The sequence below is a fragment of the Pistacia vera genome, unplaced genomic scaffold (genome assembly GCF_008641045.1).
Source record: "Pistacia vera cultivar Batoury unplaced genomic scaffold, PisVer_v2 Contig195, whole genome shotgun sequence".
NCBI lineage: Eukaryota > Viridiplantae > Streptophyta > Magnoliopsida > Sapindales > Anacardiaceae > Pistacia > Pistacia vera.
The window spans coordinates 932,573-952,505 of NW_022195996.1; the positions used below are offsets into that span (position 1 = coordinate 932,573).

The 19,933-nt window shown below is 34.0% G+C and overlaps 2 protein-coding genes across 6 annotated transcripts in view; one reads left to right on the forward strand and one right to left on the reverse strand.

Moving 5' to 3' along the window:
* Positions 1–19,933, forward strand: part of LOC116127759 — a 45,060-nt gene that overhangs the window by 8,271 nt on the left and 16,856 nt on the right. The gene's annotated exons all lie outside the window — the stretch shown is intronic.
* LOC116127760 lies at positions 1,229–11,271 on the reverse strand. 5 transcript variants are annotated; one of them, XM_031413403.1, is made up of 7 exons: positions 11,083–11,271; positions 9,991–10,200; positions 9,437–9,513; positions 8,516–9,099; positions 3,381–4,509; positions 3,092–3,260; positions 1,229–2,282 (listed from the first exon to the last, which is right to left on the reverse strand). In XM_031413403.1, the coding sequence occupies exons 2-7, from the start codon at positions 10,070–10,072 to the stop codon at positions 1,651–1,653; spliced, it is 2,673 nt and encodes an 890-aa protein (XP_031269263.1). In that variant the 5' UTR covers positions 10,073–10,200; positions 11,083–11,271; the 3' UTR covers positions 1,229–1,650. The 5 variants fall into 5 exon arrangements, with proteins under 5 accessions (XP_031269263.1, XP_031269265.1, XP_031269264.1 ...); XM_031413405.1 differs by having other exon boundaries at positions 3,381–4,480; positions 8,487–9,099; XM_031413404.1 differs by lacking the exons at positions 1,229–2,282; positions 3,092–3,260; positions 3,381–4,509 and adding exons at positions 5,235–6,288; positions 7,098–7,266 and having other exon boundaries at positions 7,387–9,099; positions 9,991–10,193.

The following is a 19,933-nucleotide window of genomic DNA, read 5'->3' on the forward strand; positions in this document are numbered from 1 at the left end:
AAAATTCTTTTCATTTGATGACTTGAAGTCTACATTTCATCTTCAACATTGAATAAATAGCATAAAGAAGATGCTAATGTTGAAAAATATTCATTTGGATAATACCACCAGCCTTCTCGTGAGTTGGAGTAGGTATATAAATATCATAAATTTATAATGTGGATATTGTTTGTATATATATATAATTATTCTAAACTTATCATCTTATATCGTAGAAGTTGTATTTATCCCACATCCTTTGTAGGAGTGAATTCTATCTAAACCTGTTTATTATCATATATAACTGGGACTCCATCTTTTGTAAGATAGAATTGTTTAACTAAAGTTTAACCGGGAAATCTATTAACAAGGAAGAAGGGAGGTACCGATACGGTATGAAAGGTCTATTTGACAAAGAAAAGTGTATAAAATGAGGACTTGTTTAAGTAATTTTCTCTCACTTTCTCTTTAAGTTCTGGCAATCCAAACATTTATATTCAATCAATATCAACAGTTTTTAGTACTTTTGAGTCTTTTAGCAAATTCCTTCACCATCAAACCTTATGAAGCTTAGCTTAACAGATGAAGTGTGGGTGGGAGTGGGACAATCCAGAAGCTGCAAAATAGTGAACTTCTGGTAGAATGTTGCTCTCACATTTTGACAAAATATTTGATGGTTTTGATTGGCTCAACTTGGTTAAGATATCCTTTCAAAATCATAACAATCTCTTGGATTCTTTCTTCTTTCTTGGATTCTTAATGTATTTTCACTATTTGGCATACCAAACTAAATCACCAACCGAAAGCCTACTTACCATTGCAGATTTACATTCCTTTTTCTCTCCCTTTTTTGACTTGTGGTAACAGAACTTGTTGGACTCTCTGTTTACACTAAGAGGGATTAGTTAATTAATAGATAGTAATTAGTTTGAAAGTTGGGAAATTTCTAGACAAAGCAAAGTAGAATTGAACCATAATGATCACTTGACCAACACTTTTTTCTTTGTCACACTCACTTTGTCATGTACCAATACCCATTTGGAAATCAATTGTAGCTAGCAGGCCCAAAGCTTTTCCAGAGTCCATCCAAATGAAATGGTCACAATACAAATGATTTGTTCTACCTTAGATTTATGAGAATGAACATCATTTGCTTGTTCAATAACAACAGATTCTTGGCATCTGCTGCAAGTCTTGGACACATAACACAAGAACATGTTAAAAATCATACCCATAGGTGAAGTAGTTATCTCCCTCAAAGGGGATTCAAATTGTTATATTTACTATGACCTTTAAACATTCAAATGTTAAGATAAAAATCAGAAAATCACATCCAATAAATTGCCAATTAAACAATAGATATATAAGAAAAATAACCTAATGATACATGCAATCATGTACAATACGTACAACTTCGATCGATCAACTCCCCCGCACAATATATATACAAGCACCTGCAGTCTCCCATCAAACACTCTTCTGTGTCAAGAAAATGTGAAAATACCCAATTTAGGATTTAACCATTTAATCATGTATAAATCTTGCCTCCATGTACAAGTCACTCCTCAGCAGCCTTCTAGGCTGGTTTAGTTTCTCTACTGAAGTGTGATCACCAGCTGAACATGAGAATGATCACATTTGAGAATGTCAAAACCTCAATAATGTAACCATTTATAACTGCATATCCTTGAGAATATCTTCAACTAGATCTCCAATAATGTGACATTCCACCTCTCTTCCTAAAGCATTAGTTTCTTCATCCATCAAGCCAGACCAAGGGGTGGATCCTAAATCATCTGCCACCATGCTATCAAGTGAATAATAAGATCTGTCGGTTGGAGGGTATAAATATACACGAATAATTTCCCACACAGATTCCAACAATTTTCTTCCGTGTGGAGGTGGCAACATCGAAGAACCAATAATCTTTCTCCTGAATCTGGATTTGGTCACAGGTGGTCCTAGTATAGTTGAAAGTGCTTCATTCAATAAGTCAAGTAACATTTTGCGATCACCCTTCTTCTCAATATGTTCCTTTATCAGAACTTCATTTTCTTCCGCTAATTTTCTGTAAGATTCTTCCACTTTTTCGAAGACTGAGCTACTGATAGGCTTTGCAAGTGGATCCCACCTCGATAAAGATTTATCGGATGAGCCGTCATAAAAACCAGATGCAACAAGCAGGTCTCTTATGTAAGCTTCTGCCTGATCATCTAAGTCAACTATTTCAGACTCAGTTGGATCCTGTTCAACATATATGTCCTCTGGCAGGTTGTCAAGTTGACTCAGTTGTCTGCGCAGTTCTGTATGGTCAGCAAATAAAAAAAGGCTATCAGAAAAGAGTTTCATAAATCAGCTTACCTTTGTATTGATTCATATTTCAGTTTCAGTTGACATTTTAATTCTTGTGTTCACGAATGAGTGGACACCATATTAATGGGTGCATTCATACATACGTATCAGCATAATATTACGGAAATACATTTAAACATTCAAACATCAGATACATCTCTCTTTGTATTAAAGGAATAACATATTCATGAATATGCACACACATGTATATGTTATTATGTTGTGAATGTCTTTTCTTTCCCCAAATTTTTCACACAACACCAATAATCAAATTTCTAGCTCAGATGCCATTCTGAATAAATCAGGAAAGCAAGTCAAAACCTACAGTTCAAGAAATTCTTGGTTCTTGAAAAACCATATTTCAGAATGTCAAGTATTTCAGCAAGGTAGTAATTGCATCATCAAAAGGCTTTAAAAGAAGTACATAATAACTAAATAATGAACAGGATCAACATCTGGAATTTTTCGCACAATTTCTGTGGTTGATACTGAGTGTAGGAAAAAGAGGAACATTAAATCTAGTCAACTGGTGATTCCCTCCATCGTCTTGAAGTGTATTAACAAGAAAATTCATCTGTTTGTCTATAATTTTAAAATCCATGACATCATCAAATGGCTAATTTGGCACCTTGAAGATATTTAGCCATGAAATCAAGTCATAGGCAAACATCATCACTGAATTCATGCATGCACCACATTTGCAGCATCAAGACTCTCATATGTAATCTATATAAAAGCCTTAGAAATAATGTTTCCATACCATTCAGATTAGAACTGATCTCTCTAAAAACTTGTGGCATAGAATTGTCTTCTCCCGGAGTCACATCTGGTGTTGATATTGGACTGAGATAATCCACTGGCCTCCAAAACTCTTCTTGAGAGCTACTGCAGACAGACGCAGGGCTAGGAGGCACCTCAGTGGAGTTTTCCTAAGACCACATGACAGCGGATATGTTAATTAGATACAAGCAGAGATGCTTAAGCAAATCCATAACACGGAAAAGTCAAGAAAGAAGAAAGAAAATGAAAGAAAAAGATTCTACTCTTACATGCCTCTCGCCAGAGTTCATGATCACTGTTGGTCCACTGAGGATATCTTTTACAGGATTATATTCAGAGCCATGAAATTCTGTCATTGACTGAATCTTCCGACCAAACAGCCTTCGTCTAAGAGTGAAAGTATATCTGAAATTGGAAACTCTTTCTCTGAAATTAAACCGCTCTTTCTTCCTTTTTCTCACATCCACTAAAACATTGTCAATGGCTTCATGCTTCCTCCTGATTTGGGCACCAGTTAAAATATGACGGTCCTCTAGAAGAAGCTGCCCAAATGATGTTCCCGATACAGGGGCTGACAAAGACCTAATGAGATTTCTTGGAGACAATTCTCTGTTCAGCACTCCATTGTCATCTCCATGTCTGAAAGATCTCGTTTGCATTTCTTGTTCATTTCTCTCAATTTCCCAGTGATTCAACTCATTTCTAGCCATTGAGGTGTCTCCCGATTGCTTTAGCCCAACCCTTCCATTATCTAGTAAGGAAGATCTTGATCTGCCACTAACAACTTGGGGAGCATCCGAACGCGTTTCTCTCTTCAGAACATTCCTTAGTCTCTCTGAGAGGAATCTCCTGGTATCCCTGTTGATGAACTCTGGGGAACCTGGACCATTGAACTGAATTTCACTTCTATATGATCTTGTTGATTCTGATCTGAGCAGATTCATTCCAAGGTCTCTAGTAACACTCTCTCGGACATGCTTTGCTATATGCTGAGCAATCTGTTTTGGATTTGATGGCTTTTCACTGAAAGGGGTTTCAATTCCACTTCCTCTGACCACTGAACCTTTTTTAAGAGTTTTACCCTGCAGTTCGCATTTTAGTCGATCCTTCACCTCCTCAAGAAAATCTTCTATACTACTTCTCTCCTCTAAAGTGCCCATGGAACTAGTCCAGGATTCATCATGGTCATAAATCTTATCAGGACCGGGCTTCAAGATCACTATCTTTGTAGGAGCAGTGTCCAGTTTCTCTTCATAATTCAACAGGGAGGATTGCTGAAAGTCTACACTTTTGCTTCTGCTTCTTAAAGGAGTAGATTCCTTCTGCTCTATGGGGAAGGATTCCACTTTATGTCTGTGATGTTGTAAACCATCCCTGTCATATGATGTTGATTTTAATGTTCGACTCTTTGATTCTACAATGACACCATCAAACCTTATGAAGCTTAGCTTAACAGATGAAGTGTGGGTGGGAGTGGGACAATCCAGAAGCTGCAAAATAGTGAACTTCTGGTAGAATGTTGCTCTCACATTTTGACAAAATATTTGATGGTTTTGATTGGCTCAACTTGGTTAAGATATCCTTTCAAAATCATAACAATCTCTTGGATTCTTTCTTCTTTCTTGGATTCTTAATGTATTTTCACTATTTGGTATACCAAACTAAATCACCAACCGAAAGCCTACTTCCCATTGCAGATTTACATTCCTTTTTCTCTCCCTTTTTTGACTTGTGGTAACAGAACTTGTTGGACTCTCTGTTTACACTAAGAGGGATTAGTTAATTAATAGATAGTAATTAGTTTGAAAGTTGGGAAATTTCTAGACAAAGCAAAGTAGAATTGAACCATAATGATCACTTGACCAACACTTTTTTCTTTGTCACACTCACTTTGTCATGTACCAATACCCATTTGGAAATCAATTGTAGCTAGCAGGCCCAAAGCTTTTCCAGAGTCCATCCAAATGAAATGGTCACAATACAAATGATTTGTTCTACCTTAGATTTATGAGAATGAACATCATTTGCTTGTTCAATAACAACAGATTCTTGGCATCTGCTGCAAGTCTTGGACACATAACACAAGAACATGTTAAAAATCATACCCATAGGTGAAGTAGTTATCTCCCTCAAAGGGGATTCAAATTGTTATATTTACTATGACCTTTAAACATTCAAATGTTAAGATAAAAATCAGAAAATCACATCCAATAAATTGCCAATTAAACAATAGATATATAAGAAAAATAACCTAATGATACATGCAATCATGTACAATACGTACAACTTCGATCGATCAACTCCCCCGCACAATATATATACAAGCACCTGCAGTCTCCCATCAAACACTCTTCTGTGTCAAGAAAATGTGAAAATACCCAATTTAGGATTTAACCATTTAATCATGTATAAATCTTGCCTCCATGTACAAGTCACTCCTCAGCAGCCTTCTAGGCTGGTTTAGTTTCTCTACTGAAGTGTGATCACCAGCTGAACATGAGAATGATCACATTTGAGAATGTCAAAACCTCAATAATGTAACCATTTATAACTGCATATCCTTGAGAATATCTTCAACTAGATCTCCAATAATGTGACATTCCACCTCTCTTCCTAAAGCATTAGTTTCTTCATCCATCAAGCCAGACCAAGGGGTGGATCCTAAATCATCTGCCACCATGCTATCAAGTGAATAATAAGATCTGTCGGTTGGAGGGTATAAATATACACGAATAATTTCCCACACAGATTCCAACAATTTTCTTCCGTGTGGAGGTGGCAACATCGAAGAACCAATAATCTTTCTCCTGAATCTGGATTTGGTCACAGGTGGTCCTAGTATAGTTGAAAGTGCTTCATTCAATAAGTCAAGTAACATTTTGCGATCACCCTTCTTCTCAATATGTTCCTTTATCAGAACTTCATTTTCTTCCGCTAATTTTCTGTAAGATTCTTCCACTTTTTCGAAGACTGAGCTACTGATAGGCTTTGCAAGTGGATCCCACCTCGATAAAGATTTATCGGATGAGCCGTCATAAAAACCAGATGCAACAAGCAGGTCTCTTATGTAAGCTTCTGCCTGATCATCTAAGTCAACTATTTCAGACTCAGTTGGATCCTGTTCAACATATATGTCCTCTGGCAGGTTGTCAAGTTGACTCAGTTGTCTGCGCAGTTCTGTATGGTCAGCAAATAAAAAAAGGCTATCAGAAAAGAGTTTCATAAATCAGCTTACCTTTGTATTGATTCATATTTCAGTTTCAGTTGACATTTTAATTCTTGTGTTCACGAATGAGTGGACACCATATTAATGGGTGCATTCATACATACGTATCAGCATAATATTACGGAAATACATTTAAACATTCAAACATCAGATACATCTCTCTTTGTATTAAAGGAATAACATATTCATGAATATGCACACACATGTATATGTTATTATGTTGTGAATGTCTTTTCTTTCCCCAAATTTTTCACACAACACCAATAATCAAATTTCTAGCTCAGATGCCATTCTGAATAAATCAGGAAAGCAAGTCAAAACCTACAGTTCAAGAAATTCTTGGTTCTTGAAAAACCATATTTCAGAATGTCAAGTATTTCAGCAAGGTAGTAATTGCATCATCAAAAGGCTTTAAAAGAAGTACATAATAACTAAATAATGAACAGGATCAACATCTGGAATTTTTCGCACAATTTCTGTGGTTGATACTGAGTGTAGGAAAAAGAGGAACATTAAATCTAGTCAACTGGTGATTCCCTCCATCGTCTTGAAGTGTATTAACAAGAAAATTCATCTGTTTGTCTATAATTTTAAAATCCATGACATCATCAAATGGCTAATTTGGCACCTTGAAGATATTTAGCCATGAAATCAAGTCATAGGCAAACATCATCACTGAATTCATGCATGCACCACATTTGCAGCATCAAGACTCTCATATGTAATCTATATAAAAGCCTTAGAAATAATGTTTCCATACCATTCAGATTAGAACTGATCTCTCTAAAAACTTGTGGCATAGAATTGTCTTCTCCCGGAGTCACATCTGGTGTTGATATTGGACTGAGATAATCCACTGGCCTCCAAAACTCTTCTTGAGAGCTACTGCAGACAGACGCAGGGCTAGGAGGCACCTCAGTGGAGTTTTCCTAAGACCACATGACAGCGGATATGTTAATTAGATACAAGCAGAGATGCTTAAGCAAATCCATAACACGGAAAAGTCAAGAAAGAAGAAAGAAAATGAAAGAAAAAGATTCTACTCTTACATGCCTCTCGCCAGAGTTCATGATCACTGTTGGTCCACTGAGGATATCTTTTACAGGATTATATTCAGAGCCATGAAATTCTGTCATTGACTGAATCTTCCGACCAAACAGCCTTCGTCTAAGAGTGAAAGTATATCTGAAATTGGAAACTCTTTCTCTGAAATTAAACCGCTCTTTCTTCCTTTTTCTCACATCCACTAAAACATTGTCAATGGCTTCATGCTTCCTCCTGATTTGGGCACCAGTTAAAATATGACGGTCCTCTAGAAGAAGCTGCCCAAATGATGTTCCCGATACAGGGGCTGACAAAGACCTAATGAGATTTCTTGGAGACAATTCTCTGTTCAGCACTCCATTGTCATCTCCATGTCTGAAAGATCTCGTTTGCATTTCTTGTTCATTTCTCTCAATTTCCCAGTGATTCAACTCATTTCTAGCCATTGAGGTGTCTCCCGATTGCTTTAGCCCAACCCTTCCATTATCTAGTAAGGAAGATCTTGATCTGCCACTAACAACTTGGGGAGCATCCGAACGCGTTTCTCTCTTCAGAACATTCCTTAGTCTCTCTGAGAGGAATCTCCTGGTATCCCTGTTGATGAACTCTGGGGAACCTGGACCATTGAACTGAATTTCACTTCTATATGATCTTGTTGATTCTGATCTGAGCAGATTCATTCCAAGGTCTCTAGTAACACTCTCTCGGACATGCTTTGCTATATGCTGAGCAATCTGTTTTGGATTTGATGGCTTTTCACTGAAAGGGGTTTCAATTCCACTTCCTCTGACCACTGAACCTTTTTTAAGAGTTTTACCCTGCAGTTCGCATTTTAGTCGATCCTTCACCTCCTCAAGAAAATCTTCTATACTACTTCTCTCCTCTAAAGTGCCCATGGAACTAGTCCAGGATTCATCATGGTCATAAATCTTATCAGGACCGGGCTTCAAGATCACTATCTTTGTAGGAGCAGTGTCCAGTTTCTCTTCATAATTCAACAGGGAGGATTGCTGAAAGTCTACACTTTTGCTTCTGCTTCTTAAAGGAGTAGATTCCTTCTGCTCTATGGGGAAGGATTCCACTTTATGTCTGTGATGTTGTAAACCATCCCTGTCATATGATGTTGATTTTAATGTTCGACTCTTTGATTCTACAAGCTTCTCACTTGAATTTGCCCAAGAATTTGCATAAATCGCCTTATTTTCCCTGTTGAGGTTCTCTTGTACAAGCCACTGTCTAGGCATGCTGTCAAAATCAACAATCTTTGAACATTCCCTAAACCTGGCTGCCTGCCAAGCCTCAAATTCTTTCTTGAACTTCTGTAGTTCCTCCTCTTGTGGATGTTCTCGAGGCCTTGGCCTTCCAAAATTCTCACCATTGCTCCATCTATCAGCATCTCTGTCTTTACTCGGGTAAATGGAGTCGAGTTCCATATGCCTGGAAGAATCTGTGTTAAAAGAGAAATGATCAACTGAGCTCCTTCCATTCTTTTTCGAAATCTTGCTTCCTGCTTGCTCATTCTTCTTTTCAATAGGCTGAATTACAGGTTTTGTATCCACTGGAAGTACGTCCATCCCCATCAGTCTAGCCACAATGCTAGGTGCACTTTGTCTGGTGTTAGATTGTTTAGATATTTCCTCATTAATTAATTTCTTCATTGAAGTCTCGGTTGGATAAGAGCTCTTTTTAGACCAGTCTTCTTCCAATGGGTAAGAATACTGAATTCATGGAAAAGAACATTTGAATTTGTAAGCCTAGAGGAAGTGTGAAAATGTTAATTTATTCATAGAACTTAGTCTGCCTCGAAGTAGCAAAAGAATGCAAAGTGTAGAAACAACTTATTATAAATGACAAGAACACTTTCTACAAGACTCTGAACTTGGAATAAAAACCAGAAATTGAAACTGAAGAGAGAATATAAAAGTGAAACCATAAGGCACCTAATTTCAACAACATAAGGCCAAATTTATTATGCAGTATCACAAAAGAAGTCACAATTTCAAGGACCCAGAAGCATTGTTAAACAGAATAAGAGCAATATAAAGCAAATCTTACTGGCACATCTCCTACTGCAGGATAGGTGTTCGAATTCTCTACTTGCAATTCCAAGCTATTCCGAGGAGCTTCCAAACCTGCACAACAGTTGAATCAACAGCATTACTTTTCTAAGCCAAGAAGGGGAGATAAAAATTAAAAAAGATTAAAAAATTAAAAAAAGACATAAATTGAAGTTAATTTATCCCATTTGATAGCAAAAGAGCTTGTCATTCTATGGAAAATCGTTAACCCTTTCAAAGGTGCAAAGAAACTGGGGCATCTCCTCTGTCTAAAGAGCCTAGATATGTCTTGCTTGACTTTGAAACTTCTCCTTAAGAGATTAGACAACCAATTTTATATCAACATAAAATTTAAAGCTGCTGATAGGATAAGTCATAATATTGCCACAAAATCAACAAGCTGTGCCATTATGGCCTTCGGCGATTAAAAGGGAAATAAAGTAAATCAAATGAAACTCTTAATTCAGCTCGTACACAAGTCATTCTCGAACCAAGATTTCTTATTTTATCTACAGTTTTCCATGATGAGTACTAAAGAACAATATTACTTACCATCAGCATGTTTCTTATGTGCAAGAATTTTCCTGGCCATACTGCTCTGATTGAAATCAAAAAAGTGCAACAAGCGTCCCATGCAGCCAAGAAATTCTACCAAATCGCTTTCATTTCCTTGTTACTGCTGCATCATCTAACTCTACCCCATTAAAATCCAGAGAAACTTCTTTCTTTCTTTCACCAAATGTGGACACAGATTTCTGTATTCTGCAAAGAATCAAATTAACTCCATATCACCTAAAGACAATAAAAGAATGCCAAGAACAAACTCGTTGAAACTTTGATTATCAAATTAAATCAACAAAGAAATTCAGTTTCATATAAGCAACTCTTAATTAATAACATAAAACATTCTCATGGTCCAATAATAAAACCTGAGAATAAATACATTTGATCAAAAGGCTTGATCTTGTGTTCTAAGCCTCTAAATTATGCCATTTTCACTTTCTTTTTTTGTTCCTTCTTCTGGGTTCTTGATTGCAGTCCAAAATTAAAACTGATAATTACAGTAACATTTATGCAATCCAGAAAATAAAAAATAAAAAAAAGTTGCCGACAGTTTAGGATGGGATAAAGCTGGAATTGAAAATAATGCAGCGTCAAATCACATCTTATTCCCCAATTCATGGGCATCAAGACAATTACAGCAAAAAATTCAATATTAATTAAAGGTACTCCGTACTACACATTAAACACCACCGTAAAAACATCATAAATTTAAAAAGAAAAAAAATTCTTTTAATCATCAAGCAATCAAATTAAGAAACTGGAAGAACCATACACCTGTTTCCAATTAACAGAACTATATCCATGAACCTAAATTCAGAAGTCAGAAGCCTTTAGTGAACTTATAAATTAACCCAGAAAAACAAGTTGAATTACACCACCAAACCAGAGCAAACCCACCATGAAAAAAACCAAAACTTTACTCAGAATCTCAAAAACTTAAAAAAAAAACAACAACTTGATCGTAATGCAGAACAAAACACCAAAAAAGAAAAAGGTTGAAGACACTTTCAGGTTCGTTTCCCACACTCTGCAAAAGCACGCACTTAAAAACTCGACACCTGGAACATTCATCAAACTTACCGTTGAGACCAAATCAAGAAGAAACATGAAGGGTGAGAAGTGAAGTTGATGATTAAACAGAGGATCTTGGATGAACAAGAACAAGAAGAACAACAACAACAGTGGAAACTTGAAAAAGCAGAAGAATTGTAACAGTAGAACGTAAAAGCTGAGAAGCTAATAATAATAAGAATAATGATGAAAGTGGTGATGATAAAATTAATAATAGAGACGAAAAAGTTAGCTTTTTGTAGGGGAGTTCATGGCTAGACTGAATAAGCTATAAACCACCCAGCAGAAAGCGAAGGTTCCATATTTTTTATTTTTTATTTTTTTAAGATACTTTTTTTCATGTAATAATAATAATAATAATAATAATTATAATAATAATTATTATTATTATTATTATTATTATTACTTCCTCGTTAATTGAAAGCTATATATTATAATCATGTCGTTTTGGACCACTTCGGATTATAAAGGATGTCGTCTTGTTGTGTTGCGTGTCGCAATCTCTCATTTAATTTCATTGACTAACAAATTTTTCATCTCATTTAAAAAATATTTTTAAGAACATTTTAACAAAAAAATATTTAAATTTGTTTAATTTATTTAAAAAATCGTATTTAAATTCTTACCACATAAAAAAATAGTTATTAATATAAATGATAATACGAGGAGTCAAAAACAAAAGAAAAAACAAACGTAGATGGCGTGAAGAGAATTAAATTAGATAATTAAGAATTAATTAATATAAATTAAGTGTAACGAACAGCTCATGGACAGTTGATTCTGCGCACGACACTTCCATTTGGCGCCATAAAAAACGGAGAGTATTATATCTATTTTTTTTTTTAATTGTTATTCCCTGCGTATCCAACTCATTACCCATCATACACCATCCCCAATCAGAGCCGTCTAATTGAATAATTTAATGAGAGAGAATGTATCAAGGATTTTTTTATTAGATTTGATTGGCCACTTTGTTTGACCATCACGTCTCGCTGTTTTAGACTCTTTTGTTTCGTAACTACTTTGACATACACGGTTTGTTGTCGTTAAATCACACCTCGACCGGGAGGTTAAAGAGATCTGAGTTTATATGCTGATCAAACTAGTTTATAGGTTCTAAAATTAAATTTATATGTTTGTTTATAATTTTTTTGGACTTATAATAAATAAAAAAGTAAAAAAAAGTTGAAGAGAAAAATTTTAAAATTTCATAATATATCCTTATTTTTATATTTCATACAGGTCATGTTACTATAGTATCATTTTTAGTCATTTTAATAATATAGTAAAACCTCTCTATAGTCATAATATTGGAACTAACTAATTTTATTACTATAAAGAGATTATAACTTAATGAAAGTGTAGTTATAAAAATTATAGTTTTGATTTCTTATTTGATAATTTATGTTTTAGTAATACAGTATTAGGATTTCAATTCATATTTTTGTAATATTAGGATTTCAATACAGCGTTTCAATTACCTACTTTTAAAACGAATAAAAGATCATTTCTTAGAACCAGCAAAAATAAGTGTCATTGATGGAACTGTAAACATAGTTGATGCATGGTCAATTGATGTGAAGCCACAGAAAATTGTTGATGGTTTTAAGCGCTGCAAAATTGAGACCATTAATGTTAATGAATTGTAAGTTACAAATGAAGTGGATGAGGAGAATAAAAGAGTCACCATAGAATTGAGTGATTAGATTTGACAAATTCACTACACTAATCGAATGTATATTAATGTCTTTTTCGATTATCCAAGTGAGTAACAAATTGTGTATACTTTAATCAAATGAGAAATCATTGTTGTAATTAGATAAGAAGAGAAAGAAAATAATCCTAAGGATAATAGTACGGAAATCCAAAAAGTCTTATGCCATGAAGCTCTAAACATGCTTGAGAAACTTAAAATATTTTGGTTTCAACAAGAAAGTATCCATGCTAATGAGCTATTATGTATTCGTAAGGTAAAAGATGTGATAACAACTCTAAAACATAAATCATTATCCCAAACAATTTTAAATAAATATTTTATTTTATTTTAAACCTTTAATTTTACATAACATATATTTTTTTTGTAATATACAGATAATTATTACTATGTAGAGGTAACTTTCTTTAGGTGAGAATTAGAAAATTTTTAACTTATTACAATGTAGAGTTTATTCTTATTTATAACTATCCCAAATGGGGATTAGAATTTTTTATGACTATGTAGAGTTTATTCCTATATAGAGTATTATTATAGAGAGGTTTTACTGTAAAATGTACTTATAAACCATATTTTACCAAACGCGTCAACTACTTATCAGTCACTTATAAGTACTTTAACCAAACACGTAATTGCTTAAATTTCAAATGTTTATAAACTCAAATTAGCTTATAAGTTAATTTTCATAAGTTCAGACAAACACCTTCTCAATAACCTATTGAACCTGACATCGTTCACTTATTCGGACTATCTCTTATTCGTCATAACCATTTGGGTTATCCACAAATGAGTTCAAAATTCAAACTTGATCAAATACATATTACAAAATACAAAGACAACATTCGTGTATACATTTTACCATATTCTATGAAATATTGAATCTGAGATATTACGCTTGTATATGATAGTTGTTATGCCTGGGAACATAGGGCTGATGTGGCGCCCAGTTAAGTGCGAAAGGTCAGATCTCAAGAAGAGTCTACTGCCATTCTGGCATAGCTGGCTTCCGTCAGAATAATGGGTACACTTCAGGCCAGCAAAGAGCTGTGATGGTCCCGTGTGTCCACTCCCTGCAGCAAATCACGTGAATTACTCTAAATGGATGATTTGCACAGATCCTCCCACCAACTTACAGATTCAGTGATCATTACCTCAAGACATTCCNATTTGAAGGTTTATCTTAATATATGCATCTTAAAATTACTATAAAAAATATGTTCATTATATTGATATATTGAAAATATGTTTTTTTTTTCTTGTAAATAAAATAATTATTAGTTGGGGACTTATATCTGCCTAACTTAGAAAAACCTTTTTCAAGTTCTTTTAAACCTCCTAAATTTGTTAATTTAATTAAACATCCTCAAATATTTTTTTAAGAAATTACAAAAACACTCCGACCACCCTCCGATGGTCGTCGCCGACTATCTGTATTTAATGAGTGGGTTGAGGGTATTTTTGTTAACTTTTAATATTTTATTATAGAGGTGTTTAGTAAATAAACAAACATAAGGGATATTTTTGTTAATTTCCAAATCCTACATCGTAATACCCGCCAAATTTAACTTTTTTCAAAAGATTATTGTAAAAACTATCAGAATAATGAACCAAACGGAGCCCTAGCCGTTATGTTTGAAATTATTTTTTATTTAATATTTAAAGATTTTTTTTTTTTTTAAATTGAAGGTTTATCTTAATATATGCATATTAAAATTATTATAAGAAATATGTTTTTTTTTCTTGTAAATAAAATATATATTTAATAATCATAATGTATGTCTTAAAAACACATGTTAATATAGTTCATACTTAAAAATTATCGATATAATTAACAATTGATAAGTTTTATCTTGTAATATGAAACGAGCATGGTAGAAATATTGAGAATTGGGATATGTTAGAAGTTAAATTTGTTCTATATTGTTAAATTGTTTAACTATTATGGTGTATATATATGATTGAGTTCTTTCTTTCTTGAACTAGTTTTTAGGAGTGAATTCTATTTAATCTATTTTATTATAGTATCAGAGTAAGTTTGTTTAAGAAGATAATTGCGTTTGGACCTTGACTATGCACGCCGAACATAAAAAAAGGTTTGAACCTACACGTCGAGAATGAAAAAGAGTATTTTTGAGCTGACTTTTGGGTTTGGCTTCTACCAAAACCTATTTTATCAGGATATATGTAGCCAAACCTACGTAACTTAAAACGTAAAACATTGGATAAGGTAAATGGGTAGATATCAATAATAATATTTAACTTGAAAAATCAAAATAAAATGATGAAAACTTAGAAAGTGAAAAAGTTGAAGCTTAAAGCAAAAAAAAAAATAAAAAAAATAGAAAAAATCAAGGGCTAGTTCTACTAGATTTAGTTACAAAGTCTAAGACTAAGAGTAGGTGTGTTCTGACACAAAGCCCAAACATTCCTATTTATATAATTCATTAATTAATTAAATAATTTGTAAATATTAACTGCAGGGAGGTGAGATGACGTGGGCAGGACCGGAGGTGGCCTGAGAGGCTTTGGAGAAGCGTGCCGCCTCTGACACTTTGATTTTGTATTGGAATTTAATGATGTCCGAACCTACACCTGTCTCTTTCTTATTGGCTTTCTCATTTTTAGGTCGGTACGCTTACCAGTTCTGACATCTACACTCTAACGAACTTATTAACTTCAGCTCTTCTAACCCCATACTAAGGAGGTAACGTTACCCATTTTGTGGAAGGTTAGTGAAAAAAAAAAAAAAAAAAAAAAAATGTGAGCCAAAAATCATATAAAAAGGAGGTAATTTTACTCATTTCTTGATCGAATTTCACACCAATCTCGTTATGCGAGTCTTTTTTTTTTTTAAACTAACATGTTTAAATCATCTTACACGTATTTCGATTAATCTTTGAAGCAAACCAACATAACAAACTGCTGTCACAATCTTTCACTAAAATCATGGATACTCAGATGAGAATCGGATCTGAGACTATGCATCTATCAATACTATCTTTAATTCGTCATAACCATCTGGACTACCTACATATGAGTTTATGTGCATTTCTCATTCTTTAGGATTATCGACAAAACCCTTTAAGATTAGTAGAATAGTTATTGGGTCCGTTTGTTTCATTATTTCCTATCATATTTTCAATCATATCTTCAAAGTAACTATTTGTTTCATTATCTTTAAAATACTATTATATTTTCTTCAACTATTTTTAAATCTTTTAAGTTTATTAATTTAAATAAACACCCTCAGAAAAAAGTTTAAAAATTAACAAAAACACCCTCACCCACCCAAGGTGGCCGGAATCTGATATAATGGCATACTACCGGCTGGATCTGGTCGGTAGTATGCCGATCTATCATTTTTCTACCAGATCCACAGTCAGATCTTTGGTCGTAGCTGTTCGTCAATGACGGCCATATCTATAGCGGTAGATCTAGCCTTCCACACACACGAACAGCTAGTCATGCATCGTAACGCCAGATTCCGACGGTGGTGGTCAGAATTTGGCAACTGTGGGTAGGGGTGTTTTTGTCATTTTACATAAATTTTATATATTGGGGTGTTTAGTAAATTAACAAATATAGAAGAGTGTTTTTATTAATTTTTAAATCTTACCTCGTTATTTCCACCTAACTTTAAAAATATCAAAAATCTTATCCAAAATACTAAAACAAACCGACCCAATACTTTTTGGGATTGGTCCAACAGCACAAATTGGGAAAATTTAAAAGTTGAGTTGATGAACGTGATATTATCCTGAATGCATGTGAGGGTTTGGCATGTTAAACGATTTTACGAAATGTATTTGAAGCATGATCCATACGGTGATGGTTTGGCCTTGTCTTTATGCAGAAATTTGTGGGTATTCCAATTTGACCTAATCATTATCATTCCACACAATTTAGATTAGATTAAGATTAAGATTTAATATTAATTTGACAAACCCTATTTATATTATTCTTTAATCTCTGTGTTTTATTATTGTACTATTGACATGCATGTGCCCCTCCACCATCAACTCCGGGTCAAAAGTTGAGAATGAGAGGACCCACCCACCCGCCTAAACTATTAAATCAAATACCACTTCTATTTTGTATTTTCTACACCTTTTACTTGGGCTTTTTAATATTTATTAAAATTACATTTTCCAAAAAAAAAAAATATCTATAAAAAAATGAGTAAACTGTTGTCGCAGTTCCTAATCCCCTATTTACCCAGTCAACACTATCAACATACCACTTATGTGTTATGATCTAAAGTCTCATATCGCTCCTGTGAGACAGTAGTGTTTATTGATTAGAAAAATTATAACTGGAAGTTTCGGGGTTAATGAAGTCAACATATTTCATAGAAAATTAGGTATACATTCATAGGAAATTCTTTCATTTGATGACTTGAAGTCTACATTCATCTTCAACATTGAATAAATGCATAAAGAAGATGCTAATGTTGAAAAATATTCATTTGGATAATACCACACAGCCTTCTCGTGAGTTGGAGAGGTATATAAAATCATAAATATAATGTGGATATTGTTTATATATATATATATATATATATATATTATATTAATGTATATCCCGTGTAGGATGAAGTTATCTAAATCCTTTTATTATCACTTAGAACTGGGACTCCACTTTTGTAAGATAGAATTGTTTAACTAAAGTTTAACGAGAATCTATAACAAGGAAGAAGGGAGGTACTGATACGGTATGAAAGGTCTATTTGACACAAGAAAATGTGTATAAAATAGGACTTGTTAAGTGATTTTCTCTCATTTCTTTAAGTTGTGGAATCCAAAAACATTTATATCAATCAATATCACATTCCTTAGAAGATTTAGCTTAACAGATGAAGTGTGGGGGGAGTGGGACAATCCAGAAGCTGCAAAATAGTGAACTTCTGGTAGAATGTGCTCTCACATTTTGACAAAATATTTGATGGTTTTGATTGGCTCAACTTGGTAAGATATCCTTTCAAATCATAACAATCTCTTGGATTCTTTTCTTTCTTGGATTCTTAATGTATTTCACTATTGGTATACCAAACTAAATCACCAACCGAAAGCCTACTTCCCATTGCAGATTTACATTCCTTTTCTCTCCCTTTTTGGATTGTGGAGAACAGGTTAACTGTTGGAATCTCTGTTTACACTAAGAGGATTAGTTAATTAATAGATAGTAATTAGTTTGAAAGTTGGGAAATTTCTAGACAAAGCAAAGTGAATTGAACCATAATGATCACTTGACCAACACTTTTTTCTTTGTCACTCTCACTTTGTCAGTACAATCCCATTTGGAAATCAATTGTAGCTAGCAGGCCCAAAGCTTTTCCAGAGTCATCCAAATGAAATGGTCACAATACAAATGATTTGTTCTACCTAGATTTATGAGAAATGAACATCATTTGCTTGTTCAATAACAAGATTTGGCATCTGCTGCAAGTCTTGGACACATAACACAAGAACATGTTAAAATCATACCCATAGGTGAAGTAGTTATCTCCCCAAAGGGGATTCAAATTGTTATATTTACTATGACCTTAAACATTCAAATGTTAAGAAAAAATCAGAAAATCACATCCAATAATTGCCAATTAAACAATAGATATATAAGAAAAATAACCTAATGATACATGCAATCATGTACAATAGTATAACTTTGATCGATCAACTCCCCGCACAATATATATAACAAGCACCTGCAGTCTCCCATCAAACACTTTCTGTGTCAAGAAAATGTGAAAATACCAATTTAGGATTAACCATTAATCATGTATAAATCTTGCCTCCATGTACAGTCACTCCTCAGCAGCCTTCTAGGCTGGTTTAGTTTCTTACTGAAGTGTGATCACCAGTCGAACATGAGAATGATCACATTTGAGAATGTCAACACCTAATAATGTAACCATTTATAACTGCATATCCTTGAGAATATCTTCAACTAGATCTCAATAATGTGACATTCCAGCTCTTTCCTAAAGATTAGTTTCTTCTCCATCAAGCCAGACACAAGGGGTGGATCCTAAATCATCTGCCACCATGCTATCAAGGAATAATAAGATCTGTCGGTTGGAGGGTATAAATATACACCGAATAATTTCCCACACAGATTCCAACAATTTCTTCCGTGTGGAGGTGGCCAACATCGAAGAACCAATAATTTCTCTGAATCTGGATTTGGTCACAGGTGGTCCTAGTATAGTTGAAAGTGCTTCATTCAATAAGTCAAGTAACATTTTGCGATCCCTTCTTCTCAATATGTTCTTTATCAGAACTTCTTTCTTCCGCTAATTTTCTGTAAGACTTCTTCACTTTTTCGAAGACTGAGCTACTGATAGGCTTTGCAAGTGGATCCCCTCGATAAAGATTTATCGGATGAGCGTCATAAAAAAACAGAGCAAACAGCAGGTCTCTTATGTAAGCTTCTGCCTGATCATCTAAGTCAACTATTTCAGACTCAGTTGGATCCTGTTCAACATATATGTCTCTGGCGGTTGTCAAGTTGACTCAGTTTCTGCGCACGTCTGATGAGTCAGCAAATAAAAAAAGGCTATCAGAAAAGAGTTTCATAAATCAGCTTACCTTTGTATTGATTCATATTTCAGTTTCAGTTGACATTTTAATCTTGTGTTCACGAATGAAGTGGACACCAATATTAAGGGTGCATTCATACAATGTATCAGCATAATATTACGGAAATACATTTAAACATTAAACATCAGATACATCTCTCTTTGTATTAAAGGAATAACATATTCATGAATATGCACACACATGTAATGTTATATGTTGTGATGTCTTTTCTTTCCCCAAATTTTTCAACACAAACCAATAATCAAATTCTAGCTCAGATGCCATTCTGGATAAATCAGGAAAGCAAGTCAAAACCTACAGTTCAAGAAATTCTTGGTTCTTGAAAAACCATTTCAGAGATGTCAAGTATTTCAGCAAGGAGTAATTGCATCATCAAAAGGCTTTAAAAGAAGTACAATAATAACTAATAATAACAGTTTCAACATCTGGAAATTTTTGCAAATTTCTGGGGTGATACTGAGTGTAGGAAAAAAAGAGGAACATTAAATCTAGTCAAATGGTGATTCCCTCCATGTCTTGAATGTATTAAAGAAAATTCATCTGTTGTCTA

What these genes read in the sequence shown, in the direction of transcription:
- LOC116127760 (XM_031413403.1), bottom strand. Translation starts at nt 10,072, where the DNA reads ATGGGACGCTTGTTGCACTTTTTTGATTTCAATCAGAGCAGTATGGCC. An exon ending in CTGCAGTAGGAGATGTGCCA is followed by an intron (nt 9,100 to 9,436) that starts GTAAGATTTGCT and finishes CCATGAATTCAG; the next exon opens with TATTCTTACCCATTGGAAGA. An exon ending in TGAACTCTGGCGAGAGGCAT is followed by an intron (nt 3,261 to 3,380) that starts GTAAGAGTAGAA and finishes ATGTGGTCTTAG; the next exon opens with GAAAACTCCACTGAGGTGCC.